The sequence below is a fragment of the Pelodiscus sinensis genome, chromosome 11, assembly GCF_052426305.1.
Source record: "Pelodiscus sinensis isolate ZL-2025 chromosome 11, ASM5242630v1, whole genome shotgun sequence".
Taxonomy (NCBI): Eukaryota; Metazoa; Chordata; order Testudines; family Trionychidae; genus Pelodiscus; species Pelodiscus sinensis.
The window spans coordinates 1,989,366-2,003,438 of NC_143062.1; the positions used below are offsets into that span (position 1 = coordinate 1,989,366).

Here is a 14,073-nt window from a genome sequence, read left to right on the forward strand (position 1 = left end):
TAAATTTTAAACTGTTGTATGACTCTTTATTGAGGATAAGAGCAACTTAACTTACATAATAGAAAGCCGAGGGTTACTTAAAGCATTCTAAAAGCAATATTAATAGTGGTGGCCTTACTGAAATTAAGTGTATTTTAAAGGAATATTTTTATTAGATGAGCTAAAATACAGGTTAGGACCTCTAGTAAACCGCATATATCCTGCTGTTTATCATTACTTTAAAAGTTTTATGATGACAGAGTGCCGTATGCTTAATTGCGTAAAGCTTTGCAAAGGAACACACAAAATGTAGCTAAAATGATGGATCATTAAATGTTTCTGTATTCACAAGTTAAAGGAATATGCTCTTAAAATACTTTTTCCATCACTTTCCGCCACCACACCTACAATGCTGATATTGTCACATGCCACTTCTGTAAAGCCCCTGTGTGGAAAAAAATTGAGAGAGAACAAGTTAAACAGAAGGTCTTAATAGGCAGCTAGTTGTAGTTGTCACCTTTAAATTAGGACTATACAATTTAAAGTGTAGACATATCCATTAAGTCCATGTTTTACTCTTGGGGCAGAAATACCTGTCACAGCCTAGACAGCCATCCTAAACTTTCAGTGTGGGGGTGGAGGAGAGCCTGCCTCTTGCGATATTTGTGCCTGCAGTTTAAATTCTACTGCCCTGCAGCTTCTCAATTGAACATAACAACACAAACAGCATTAGCAGAGGCCTAACCCACTGAAAAATAGTGATGACTTTCTGACTTTAAAACAGAACTTGATTTTGTAGCAGGGGTGGGGAATCTTTTTTGGGTTGAGGGCCACTGATCCACAGAAAAATCAGTCATTGAGAGGCCCTAAGCAAGAAGCAGGAAAACTCCGTGGTGTACTCCCTAACTGAAAAGGAGAGATGCTCTCCACATTACCCTTACATACGGGTGCTTAGGAGGGACTAGCCTAGTAGATTGTGTGTGCTTGGAGCAGGGAGTGGAGCATCAGCTTCCCCAGGCTGGCATATGCCCTCAACCTCTGGACTTGAGGTTCCCCACCTCTATAGAAATAAATACCATGCAAAATACAAGAACCACATGATCATTAGAAAATATTTTACATACAAAAAGCAGCTTAATATCTTCCACATTTCTGAAAAAACTACTAGTTTGATTTTTTTTTCCCTTTAGAGGAGACTGCAGTAGTGACAATTCCCCTGTCTATTGCCAATATCTCAGTTTTCAGAATATTGAATTATTCACATGTTTAAGTGAAAACAAGTTAATCATATAAATAAAGTTGCTAACTTGGTCCAGTTACCAAGTGAGTTGTCTTACCTTGACCATCTGTGGGATCCCCCTAGTAAGTGATAGCGACCTGTCAGCGAAGAGATTTTGTTTACTTTTTTCCAGGTGTACACACGTAGTGAGAGATCCATAGATGATGTGACAACACGAAAAGAATCCTTCCAATTAAACAAAAAACCTTGGAGTTAGAGTAGAAATAAACAATGCAAAAAATATTAGTGCTAAACATTTGAGAGACATACCACCCATATAGAAGTGATTGTATTCTTGTGGTCCTGGAAAACTTCTAATTGAGTCCCGAAGATAGAATAGAGTTTCAATTCTGATCCACATCCTAGAAGAATTGTTTCTGTTCCATGCCCTTCCATGAGAATTGCTGTGGTCCGGGTTCCTCCTGGTAATGTGAAACTTGCAATCTGTTGAGCTTTAATAAAGAAAATACAATATTTGTAAACACTCAAAGACTCTTCCAACTCTAAAACCACTTCTACTAAAATCTGCAGTATAGGAAGAGTTTAAGACTTTTTCTCTGGTGCCTGGTTACTGTGAGCGTGACATCGCTCTTCTTTTCCATAATTTACACTATTTGTCGGTCAATATCCTGCCACCCCTCCCAACAAGATCTTATGATGGCTCTCTTCCCCCTTTAGGATAGTGCTACATTCCTGTTTGACTGAGAGCCTTATTTTTACATGAGCTGCAGGCTGTGTGTTCTCCATAAGGCTCCCTTGACTTTGGACATGGCCTTTTGCCCATCCAGGACCATGTGCATATTTTAAATTATTTAGCCTCTTACCCTTTTTGCATTTTGAGTAAGGACTACAGGAGAAAAATTTTCCTCCATTCTTCTAAGTAACTGCTTGCGAATTGGGGGGGAACCTGCCACTATACCCCAATGACCAGCTGGCTCTGTTGCAGCAGTGGTAGTGATCATTTCCAGAGTTGAGTATTCCTATATACTTACATGTCTATGTGCCCTAGCTGAACTGGACTGCTGGAGAGTAGAAGGGGAAATACATGGCTTCAGAAAGGACACAAGCTATGAACAGCTTTGCGGATTAATATCAAACCCCTCAAACTGCAACCAGAAGCCAACAGGAAGCTAGCAGTTCCTGAAGCACAACTGCGGCAAAAGCAAATTTTTTTCCTTTCTCCTATAATAAGTGATGTATTTTAATCCATATTTTTTAAAAAAATATTTGGGATAGAAAATTCCAGCTCCAAGATAAAATGTTTTGGAAAGAGTTTTGTATCCTGAACTATATAATAAACTGCTATGATTACTATAAAAAAGTGCAAGTCAAATAAAAAAAAATCTTTTCTATGCAGTGTTAAAGGGAATAGTAATCAAAACATACCTAGAACTTCCGTTTTATATTTTGACTTCTTGACTGCTAGATCAAACACTGTGATGTTCATTTCAACTGACATGCCATCTTTGTGCATTACTGCTATTCTTGCTGGTGCTTTTGGTAAGCAGCAGACTACAGCACAGTTGTTGACAGGCAAAGAACAAGATATGGGTGGTTCATCTGTTGGATTAATCAAGCAATCTATATAAAATATCTGTTGTAGGGAAAACAAAAAAAATACACTATTCAGATTACAGTGCCACCTATGGAAACAGTAGAAAAAATTCTCCACAATTAAAGTTAAGAAAAACTTTTGAAAGTCAGTTATTAAAGTTTGCCTTTGAATGCTTTATTGAAAGTCATCACAGTCTTACTGAAAAGTGAGGGTTTGATGCTTGTGAAAGTCTGGGATAAGACTTCGTATAGCTGAGCCACAGACTGAGCAGGATTGCTTACGCAGTTCTGCCAGCATATCTGAATATAAAATGGCAGCATTCTCTGCTATTCCAGTCAACTTTCCTTTTATCTTATGCTAAAATATGTAGAAGGGGTGTATGGTGTTTTAACTAGAATGATGCCAACAGAGCACTGCTGAAAATGATACTTTTTGCATGAAGAAAGATCCCAAATTACTTGTGGCTTGGTTGATTATTCTGAGGTATTTCTAATAAACTTTCAGAATCCATTGTAAAATGAATCTAACCTGTCAAGGGCGGTTAAAAATTTGTTGCTGTGCATGTTATTCAATATATAGGAGAATATCTCAAAGCACATATGAAACTAGGGTGAATTCACAAACTCCTAGAATATTAGAACTGGAAGGGACCTTGAGAGGTTATCAAGTCCAGTCCTCTACCCTCACAACAGCACTAAGCACTGTCTCAGTCATCCCTGACAGATTTCTATCCAACCTGCTCAAATATCTCCAGTGACTGAGATTCTACAACCTCCCTAGGCAATTTATTCCAGTGCTTAACCACCCTGACATTTAGGAAAATTTTCTGTGTCCAACCTGAACCTCCCAGGCTGCAGATTAAACCCATAGCCTCTGATGACAGGATAAGAAGCAAAGGAGAACAATTTTCCCCTCTCCTCCCTGACACACCTTTTAGATACCTGAAAACTGCTATCATGTCCCTTCTCAGTCTTTTTTTTCCTAACCAAACAAGCCCAATTCCTTCAGCCTTCCCTTATAGCTAGTTTTCTAGACTGTTAATCCATTTTTGTTGCTCTTCTCTTGACCTCCAATTTTTCCACATCTTTCTTGAAATGTGGTGCCTAGAACTGGACTCACGCTGAGGCCTAATCAGCACAGAGTAGAGCGGAAGGATGACTACTTCTGTCTTGCTCACAACATTCTTGTTAATGTATCCCAGAACCAGGTTTGCTTTTTTTTGCAAGTGTCACACTGTTGACTCATATTTAGCTTGTGGTCCACTATCACCCCTAGATCGCTTTCTGCAATACTCCTTCCTAGACAGTCGCTTCCCATTCTGTATGTGTGAAAAGGATTGTTCCTTCCTAAGTGGAATACTTTGCATTTGTCCTTATTAAACTTCATCCTATTTACCGCAGACCATTTCTCCAGTTTGTCCAGGTCATTTTGAATTATGATCCTATCCTCCAAAGTACTTGCAACTAAGGATGTTAACTAACTAGTAATTTACTAGTCGAGTAGTTGATGGAATTTCCATCGACTACTCAACTAGTCAATAGCCCAATGGGGGCTCTACATTTCAAAGGAGGAATGTGGAACTTTGCCTGCAGCCCGGGGCTAGCAGGAAGTCCTGCTGACTCCGGGCTCCATGTGGGTGCTTACCCTTTGAAATGGGTAAGCCCTGGGGGGCTCTTGTGCTTTTCAAAGGGTAAGCATCCACATGGAGCCCGGAGTCAGCAGGACCTCCTGCTGGCCCCAGGCTGCATGCAGCGTGCCAGCTTTGAAATATACAAGAGTCCCCAGCGGGGGTTCTTGTGAATTTCAAAGCAGAAGCGCCCTCATGGAGTCTGGGGTCAGCAGGGGACTATTTTTGGGAAAATTCATCCTGAACTAGGACAAGAATGTCAAAACCTCAATTTTTCACAGAACAGTAATCCCACAATGAAATACAGAACTTAGAGGTTCCAAAATTAAATGTGCTCCTTAGAATCCTTCTGGTAAGCTGCAGTGAGGATGAGAACACTGCTACCCCTGGCAACCGCTACTAAAAGTACTATGATTGTATCGCTGCTGTCCACCATTAAATAGCCATGTGAGATTGACCAGACTCTGGTCAAGTTTAACACCTTGTCAGTTTCACTGCTGCTATTCAGTGCTGGGCAGCAGTGAAACTGAAAGGAATTGTCTGCCAGGGCCCCTGGCTCCATTGCAACCACCCTGGCAGCCCTTGGCCCTCTGTAGCCTAACTAGCAAACTGATGGGAGTGTTGATTCACAAACTCCTGTGTCAGCTCGACCTCTCAGAAGTTCAGCAATGGAGGGAAGCAACCGTCCTGGAAGATACAGGGTTCAGAATTCAGGGAAGTCTACATAACATGAGCTGCCATGAACTCTGAAAGCCTGGGCATCCTAGCGCAACCTACCAGGCAGGTGTCCAAAATAAATGTATCACAACCTTTCTGACAGATTGATGAATTCTGATGAAAAAAGTGTCTTGCTGGAGTTTATGTGAACCTTGCCGTTATCTTAGCAAGCAAATTCAGTTGTATCTCATTCTGTAAAGATGAGGACCTTGACAGTAACCACTAGGAGTGTCATCTGCCTAACACTAAGAGCAAGTTGTTCGTTTAGGCTTCTAGCAAATTTTCTATTTTTATTTTTCGAATCTTCATATTATTTATTAGCTTCAGATATATAAAACTGCTACACAGATTGCTCTACTTGCACCACAAAAATATAAAATGCAATAGTTTAGATATTCAAATTCAACCAGTTGCATTAGAAGCAGAGTGTTTTGCAACAAAGAAAGCTACATTATAAATTACATGTAATGCCCTAAGATTTATGGGATAAAACACATTAGGCACTTTGTCCAGGAAGGGCAAATTCTTTAAGGTTAATTAGGAAATGTTCTATCAAGGAAGATGTTTTCCTTCTTTGATATCAGATTGTTATATATTAATACAGTAAAACTCCGATGGTCCGGCACCATCAGGAACTCAGAAGTGCTCTGGGCAGCCGGACCATTGGAGCTGCTCTGCCCCCAGTTTCCCGGATTCAGCCGCTGCTAAAACTGACCAGCGGCTGAATCCAGGAAGCCGGGGGCAGAACAGCTCTGTCTCCGGCTTCCTGGAGTCAGCCACTGATCAGTTTCAGCAGCGGCTGACTTGGGGACACCTGGGGCAGAGCAGCAGGGGTGCTGCCGGGTTGGTCTCGCCGTGCCAAGGGTCGGCGCTACCGGATGAACCTAGCAGCACTCCAGCTGCTCTGCTGCAGGCGTCCCCGATTCAGCCGCTGCTGAAACTGACCAGCAGCGGCTGAATCAGGGACGCCTGGGGAAGAGCCGGACTAATCGGAAGGGGGGGCTATGAAGGGTCTGGGGCCAGACCCCTCATAGCCCCCCCTTCTGATAGTCAAGCATATCTGATAATCCGGCACCCCCTGGGTCCTAAAGGTGCTGGATTATCAGAAGTTTACTGTACTTCTGAGTCCATCAGTCAGGAATCTATGCCAATAAGATCAAGAGGAAGGCACAAGAGACTATATTAAAATGTATATAGTTAACATCTGCATATTTAAATACAGCTCCCAATTGTATTTGAGCGTTTAATGGCATGTTGTACCTTTAGCGATGTATCTGCATTCTCAGTAGATCCAGCAACTAGCCATTGCTTGTCCGGTGAACAAAGTAATAAATCAATGCTAGAGTTTTGAAATGCTGTAATATGTGAAACCTGATTTAGGTTAGGAACTTCTAATATATAGATAGCACCTCCTGCGGTGGCTGCCTAAAATAAAGAAAAGATGCATAAGATAGAAGCACAGCTACAGCATCCCAACTTCTATAAAAAATATGACTCTGAAGGCTTAGTGCTGATGACATCAACCAGCATCTGTCTCATCTGAATTGAAGCTAAGAGTTGAATTTTACCAAGCACCAGCCCTGAAGGCTAAAGTGCATCTCACATCAAGATGTTCATAGCACAGAGTCTCCTATGTAATCCATTCAAAAGAAAAGGAAAATTTGTATTAACTGAGGGGTTTTTTTAAGTCCATTTTGGGGATCAGCACAGCTGCTCTCCTGTTGCTGTTACAGCAGTTGGCATACAAAATTAACATGATCCTGTGGAGGAAGAACCACCTCACTATATGTAGTGTGAGGCGCAGAAGCAAAAGGCTGTGGAGAGAATTTCCTCATGATTCAACATCTAAGATTCCAGTCTCTGAAGTGGGAATTTAATTCTCCACTAGCTAAGTGCTTAGCAGTAGCTCAGTGCCACTATGCTGTAATTTTGAATACTATAACGAACATTCCGTCCTCTTAGCCGTGTTCTCTGCAGTGATGAGGAATACTGGAATCCACAGTATTCATTCCCTCAGCTAGCAGCACTAATACCACAGAGAACTGAAACAGAGACTTCCCAAACAAGCCCCATTAAGACTGGATAAAGCCTTCTTGTATTCCTATCTATTGTCCTTCTCTTGCATTCTTCCACAACACACATGCTTTTACTTGTTCCATTGTAATAGCAAGGCAAAAGATGTTCATTACAAACATCTGTATAACACTTAGTATGTGGCAATTTCCTATGTTCTAGATACTTTATTCCAAAAATATGTAGACAAACTCAAGAGAGCCCAAAAACGGAGCTGGAGGAAAGATCAAAATAACTAAATAAAATGCGGGGAGCAACCTGAAAGGAGTACAATAGTCTCCAAAGTGTATAAATGCAAGGAAGCATGATTGTGCTATATGCAACAAAAGAAGAATTAAGTTAATAAAATAAATGGGCTTTGAGAATGAAAGCCCTTGGAAGAGGCACATCTATACAGTAGAGTGGTGAAAGTTCTATCCTGGCAGACTTTTGAAATGAGACTGGATAAAACCCTAGATCATCCAGCGCAGAATAATTAATTCTTTACAGGCTGCTGTTCCAGGATGAAATCCTGGCCTCACTGAAGTTAACAAGTTTTGCCATTGCCTCCCTTCAACCAGATGTCATCTGAAGTCTCTTTCAATAAACATGTACCTATCTCCCAGTACTTAAAATGCACTCCAGAAGTATATTCCTCATTATATTAAGTAAGCACATATCTGAGGGTAGGCTGAGCTCTCATTACTTAAGCCACCTTGGTGTACTTACAGCTAGGAAGAGCTGCTTGTTCACTGAGAAGGTGACCAAACTGCAGGAGGATGACGATGTGGAGAAAGCAGCAAGTTCTTCCCCAGTTTCTCCATCCCAGACTTTGATGGTTCCATGGGCGTCTGTGCTGATTGCCAATTTGTACTGTGGGACAGTAATAACTTTGACAAATGGCACTTCCTGGGTGGGACTTGACCATATCTGTATACCCTGAACAAAAATTTGTAGTTAGAGGTCAGCTTATGGGCATCTGCAATGGATTTAAATCGCTATCAATGCATCCTTTCCCCCTTATTGCTTGTTTTTGAAAATATTACATATTTCAATAACATTTTGCTTGGTATTTTCCAGTGTTTGTGTTGAAATAGTTTTCCTTTGACAAGATAGCCATTAGTTTCTCCTTGCTGGAACTCTCTTCTCTCTCTGGATTCTAATAATGACTCAGCTTACTCCATTGAATTGAAAAAATCCTGAAATGCAGCCAAGAAACTCTTTCCAAAGATGACATCATTTTAAATAATCTGATGTTTCCTTTGCACCATAAATCAAACTTGTTCTATCCACACCCAATGACTTTGCAGACCACAGGACTGGAAAATTCCATTCCGTCACCCCTTCTTGGTAGCAAGAATCTGAAATAGTTTTTAAATCTTCTCTCCTATTCTCTTTCATTATCTCTGCATTCTTCAGGGCACCATCACAAAGTGATTTGCATTGATAATTAAAGCATATTTTAAGAGCCATCTGTAGTACAGTCAGACTAAGCAGCATTTGATACCTTGCTATGCAAATTCATCTCAGTCTGGACCTACAATACCAACACTTTTGTTACTCACGTCCTGAGCAAGGACTGCCAATAGCATTTCACTCTGCCAAAGGGGATAGTGGTTTCTGAAGTGATCTCAGGAATTAAACTCAGACCAAACACACTGTCATAATTCATCTATCGTAAGTTTTCATTCTAGTTTCTCAGTTTGCTCTTGGCATCATTCTGTTCAGCTCAGTTGATGAAGGGGAGTTGCACCTGCTTGCTTCCATGAGTCAAATTCTATCCTGTTGTCGAAAACGGGTGTGCATGTTAGAGGACTGATGTTATGGGTCACTGTCAATTGATTTATCATTTCATAGGCATGTAATACTTAGGTGTGTAAAAATGCATGCCAAAGGTGTAGGGACGTGTGTGTGTGTATGTCTGTACAGGTTGAACCTCTCTAATGTGGCACCCTTGGGATCTGACCGGTTCCAAACCAGAGAATTTTCTGGACCATGGGAGATCAATGTTATCTAGCAGCATTACCAACACTTCCACTGCTTACTGGGCTCTTAGAAGACATTTAGGGATAAATTAGAGCTAAATAACAGCACAGAACACTCAGAACCAGGACTGGTGGCTATAAACAAACTGCATAGGACCATGGGAAACTTGGCCACATCCATGAAAAGTGGACATCCAGCTAACTAAAATAATTCCAGATCATGGATGTTTCCAGACTAGAGAGGTTCAACCTGTACTACCAAGTTACTTAACCTGTACTACTTAAGTTAGCACTAGTTAACTTAAAAATCTGTCGTATTATTGCACTCATTTCCCCAAACATGTTTACAATGGCCCAGCTCTCAACTGATCTTGAATGCATTACGTTTAGCCAATTAAATGACACTGGCTCCATTCAAGCTTTATTTTCTAACTGTACGTGATACTATGCAGGCCTTGAATTTTTTAATATTAAATGCAATACTAATTTAAAATGTAACAAGTCTAGCTTCTCTAAAAGTAACAGTCCCCAATAGCTGTTTCAAGGGCGCCAGCCTAAAGCCCAATATTCAGTGATTTATCTTTAAAAACGTAGAAAACAATGAATATGATACTTTAATCATTGCAAGATTTCACTTTAACCTTTGGGCAAGACTATCATGTTGAACAGTGTGTAACCTCCCCCGCACTACCCAGAAAAAAACCCAAATTGTTTACACTCTTAGAAATGCTTATCTAATTCAAATTAATTGACCACATGAAGGCAGTGGAGCTTTGATGCATGAAAAACCTTCTTTGTAATAGGACAGAATACTAGAGATATGACTTGGTTGCACACTCTGCTCCTCTCAAATGTGATGAGAGAAGCCAGGGAAGAAGAAAAGTCTGATTTCATAATATACCGTGTTTTTTGTGCTGTGATTTGAATTAAATATTGAACATTAGTGACCATAAGCCTGAATCTCTAGTCAGAAAGAGAGTTAAAGACCTGAAGGAATCACTAGCTTGTTATCTAAATCTGTGCTGCAGGCACAGGAGGGCCGAAGCTGCAGCAGTGCCTATGCTCCCCATCCCCAATGGCAGGGAAATGATGATGTGATATGTACCCCAATAATCCTGGCCTGTGATTCACATGCTGCAGAGGAAGGCAAAAAAAAACAAAAAAAAAACCTAACCCCATGACTTCTGCCAGTCTGACCAGATGGGAAAATTCCTTTCAAACCCCACCTATAATCCCACATGGTGATCATTTAGACAAGTGGTCTCCAACCTTTTTTACACCCAAGATCACTTTTTAAATGACAGACCAAGCCAAGTTCTACCACCCCGCACCTTCTTTGAAGCCCCGCCAACTCTCTGCTCCACCTCTTCATCACTTGCTATCCCCAATCCTTATACTGCTACTTTAAAAAAAAATTCCCACCGTTCCTCACAGCTACTCACCTGTGCTGTTGCTCGGTGAGTAGCTGCTCCTCAAATGAGGAAATCTAATGTAAATGTACTGCGCAGTTCAGAGAGGGCTCAAGAGCTACTCTTAGAGCCTCCGAGATCTACCGGTAGATTGCGATCTACAGGTTGGTGACCACGGATTTAGACCATGAACAAGAACCAGCCAGCCAAGCACTTGAGAAAGAGAGTATGTTTGTGTTGCACCAGCTCTGGTCCATCTTCACTTTTTTCTTCACTCAGCACATAGCCAACCTGTGGAACTCCTTGCCAGAGGATGTGGTGAAGGCTAGAACTTTAGCAGGGTTCAAAAAAGAGCTAGAAAAATTCATGGAGGTTAGATCCATTAATGGCTATTAGCCAGGATAGGTAAAAATGGTATCCCTACCCTCTGTTTCTCTGGAGGTGGGTGACAGGAGGGATCACATTAGGATTACCTATTGTGATCTCTCCCTCTGGGGCATCTGGTATAGGCCACTGTTGGCAGACAGGATACTGGGCTAGATGGACCTTTGGTCTGACCCAGCATGGCTGTTCTTATGTTCTTCTACCCTCAATGTTCCATCTCCACCTGTGGCCATCTCTGATGCTTCCAAATAAGAAAGAAAAAAGCCTTCCAGCTGGTGGTTAGCTGAAATCCTGAGAGTCATGAGTTTTAGGAACGTAAGTCAAAGCCAATCTTCTTTCCCACAATTCCTATTGGAAAGCTGTTCTCAATTTCAGCCTGAATTTGTTCATGGATGGTTTACATTCATTTGTTCATGTGCCAATACTGTCCTTTAAATAGCTCTTTGTCTTCCCTAATATTTACTTATTTCCCCATGTATTTATAGATAGCAATCATTTCCCTGCTCAGATTTTTTCTAGCCTAAATAAGCCTAGCTTTTCCAGTCTCCCGTCATAAAATACACCCTCCCTTCTCTGATCATTCTAATAACTCTTCTCTGCACCTGTTTCAATTTGAATTAATCTTTTGGGTGACCAGAATTGTATACAGTATTCCAAGTAAGATATTACTAATATCTTGTACAATGGCATTATTTCTCTGTCTCTACTGGAAATGCCTCTCCTAATACATACTATGATCACATTTGCCTTTTTCACAATGGCATTAAATTGAAGACTCGGTCATCCTGTGACTGATCCATACACTCAAGTCTCTCTCCTCTGTCATTTCCAACTGATGAACCCCTAGCTTGTATTCTTATTAGCCCCTAGAAGCATGCCCTTTCACTCTGTACTATTGAATTTAATCTCAGGGTCATCCAGATTTTTCTGTGTAATGTTCCGATCCTCCTCTGTGTATTGATGATGCCTCCAAACTTATCATCAGCAAATTTCTTTAGCACACTCCAATTTTTTGTGCCAAACTCATTAATTAAAAAAATTAAGTAAGATTGGTTCCAAGACTGAGCCTTGGAGAACTCCACCAGTAACCTCCCTCCAATTTTCAGCACAACTTGTAGCCTTTTCCATTTAGCCAATTCCTTGTTTATTTTACAATGCTCATACTGATCCCTATCCCAGTTTACCAACAAACATATAGTATAGTGTCAAATCCTTTACTGAAGTTCAAGTATACTAGATCTACCACACTTCCCATATCTAAAAAATCCCAGTTATTTTCCCAGAGGAGGAAATCAGGTCAGCATGACACAATCTACCTTTGGCAAACCCATGCCACACTGCACCATTTCCTTTACCATTTACCTCTATGTTTTCACAATTTGTTCTACAATTTTAAACAGTACTGAGACCAGACTAACAAGATCTGTCATTTGCCACTACCTCCTTTATTAAATACAGCTATGACTGTTTTTTGTATTAATCCCCAAATAGTTGGATTTATTAAAAACCTTTGCCACTGGATTAGCAATCTCATGTACCAGTTCTTTCAGTGGTCTGCAGTGGAAGTTCTGTTCCCCTGATTAGAGTGCATTAAGCTCTTAAAGTTTTTCTTCCACCTCAGAGGTGGTAATTTCCATTTCTAGAAACACATGTCCATCAGCCAGATCACCTTCATGTATATATGCCACACTATCATTGCAACCAAAAACTGAGGTATTCATTTAGCTCAGGTGATTTTTGAGCAGAATACTTCCAGTCCCTTGAGATGGAGGGTCAAGACAAAATAATGAAGATGAAAAGACGGCTCAAGGGTTGATGCTATAGGAAGGTTTGGGATGATTGACCTTTGGGAGGCAGTTACAGAAAGAAGTTTCTTCTCAACTGATAGACTCCACGTGAGTAGTTGGGGTATTAATCTATTGTGATCAACACTGGTACTATTGCTAAAAAGGGCTTTAAACTAGGAGATGGGGTTGAGAGAGACTCTTGAAGTCTCCAGTATATTGAAGCCAGACATGGAGCAGGAAAATCAGCTAAAGGAAGATACAGTAAGGTATAAGGGAACATCACAAGCTAGAAAACCAGGTAAGGTCTGAGGGAAATAACTGAAATGCATGTTCACAAATGCAAGGGGTTTGGTCAATAGAATGGAGGATCTGGTGCTATTGGTGCTATTACAGGGAATATAGAAACATGGTAGAATAGAACTCAAGACTGGAATACAGGAAGTGAAGGTTGCATGCTGTTTAAGAGAGAAATGGGTAAAAGGGTGGAGTAGCATTGTACATCAACAAAGCAGTAAACTTAAAGAAGTGATAGTATGGACAAAATCTGTTTGGGTTAAAATCATTTTGGGGAAGGGTTGTGAAAGAGGTTCTGCTGGGATAGTATTAGGAGTATGCTATAGACCCCCAGAATCAGATTCTGTTGTGGACAGTAATCACCACCATATTATTAGATAGCAATACTTTTGGGAATTGTGGGAAACTTTAAATTTCCTGGATATAAATTGTAAAATAAATGCTGTTACTACTGTTGGGCCCAGTTATTCCTGGATGTAATAGATGACAGTTTTCTTTATCAAATTGTCACTGAACCAACAAGAGATGATGCAGTTTTGGACTTACTTTCAGTAAGTAGAGACATCACAGGAGAATATGTCATAGGAAATACCCTTAGATTGAGTGATCGTGAATTCATTCAGTTTAAATTAAACAAGGGATAATCCAAACCACAATGTTAGCTCTGTATTTTTTATTTCCAAAGGGCAGACTTTGGGACTATAAGGGAATTAAAGCCAGTTGTAGTAAAGAGTTCAAGGACTTAAATCCAATTCTTTTCCATATTTAACTATACAAACACTATTTGAAATAAAAAAAAAAAAACTTGTAGGCTGTGTCGAGACTGGCAAGTTCTTCCGCAAAATCATCTGCTTTTGCGGAAAAACTTGCCAGCTGTCTACAATGGCCGCTTGAATTTCCGCAAAAGCACTGACGAGCTCATGTAAGATTGCCAGTGCTTTTGTGGAAATACTATGCTGCTCCCGTTCGGGCAAAAGTCTTTTTCCAAAAAACTTTTGTGCAAAA

At 40.5% G+C, this 14,073-nt stretch overlaps 1 protein-coding gene across 3 annotated transcripts in view; it reads right to left on the reverse strand.

Moving 5' to 3' along the window:
* FBXW12 (F-box and WD repeat domain containing 12) overlaps nucleotides 1-14,073 on the reverse strand; it is a 22,621-nt gene continuing 8,548 nt past the window's right edge. For all 3 annotated transcript variants that reach the window (XM_075939678.2, XM_075939679.2, XM_089781007.1), the window contains 6 exons: nucleotides 7,939-8,148; nucleotides 6,418-6,582; nucleotides 2,645-2,852; nucleotides 1,529-1,710; nucleotides 1,317-1,444; nucleotides 1-424 (listed from right to left, as the gene is read on the reverse strand). In XM_075939678.2, the coding sequence (XP_075795793.2) occupies nucleotides 325-424; nucleotides 1,317-1,444; nucleotides 1,529-1,710; nucleotides 2,645-2,852; nucleotides 6,418-6,582; nucleotides 7,939-8,148 (993 nt within the window). In that variant the 3' untranslated portion in view covers nucleotides 1-324. The remainder of the gene's footprint in view (nucleotides 425-1,316; nucleotides 1,445-1,528; nucleotides 1,711-2,644; nucleotides 2,853-6,417; nucleotides 6,583-7,938; nucleotides 8,149-14,073) is intronic.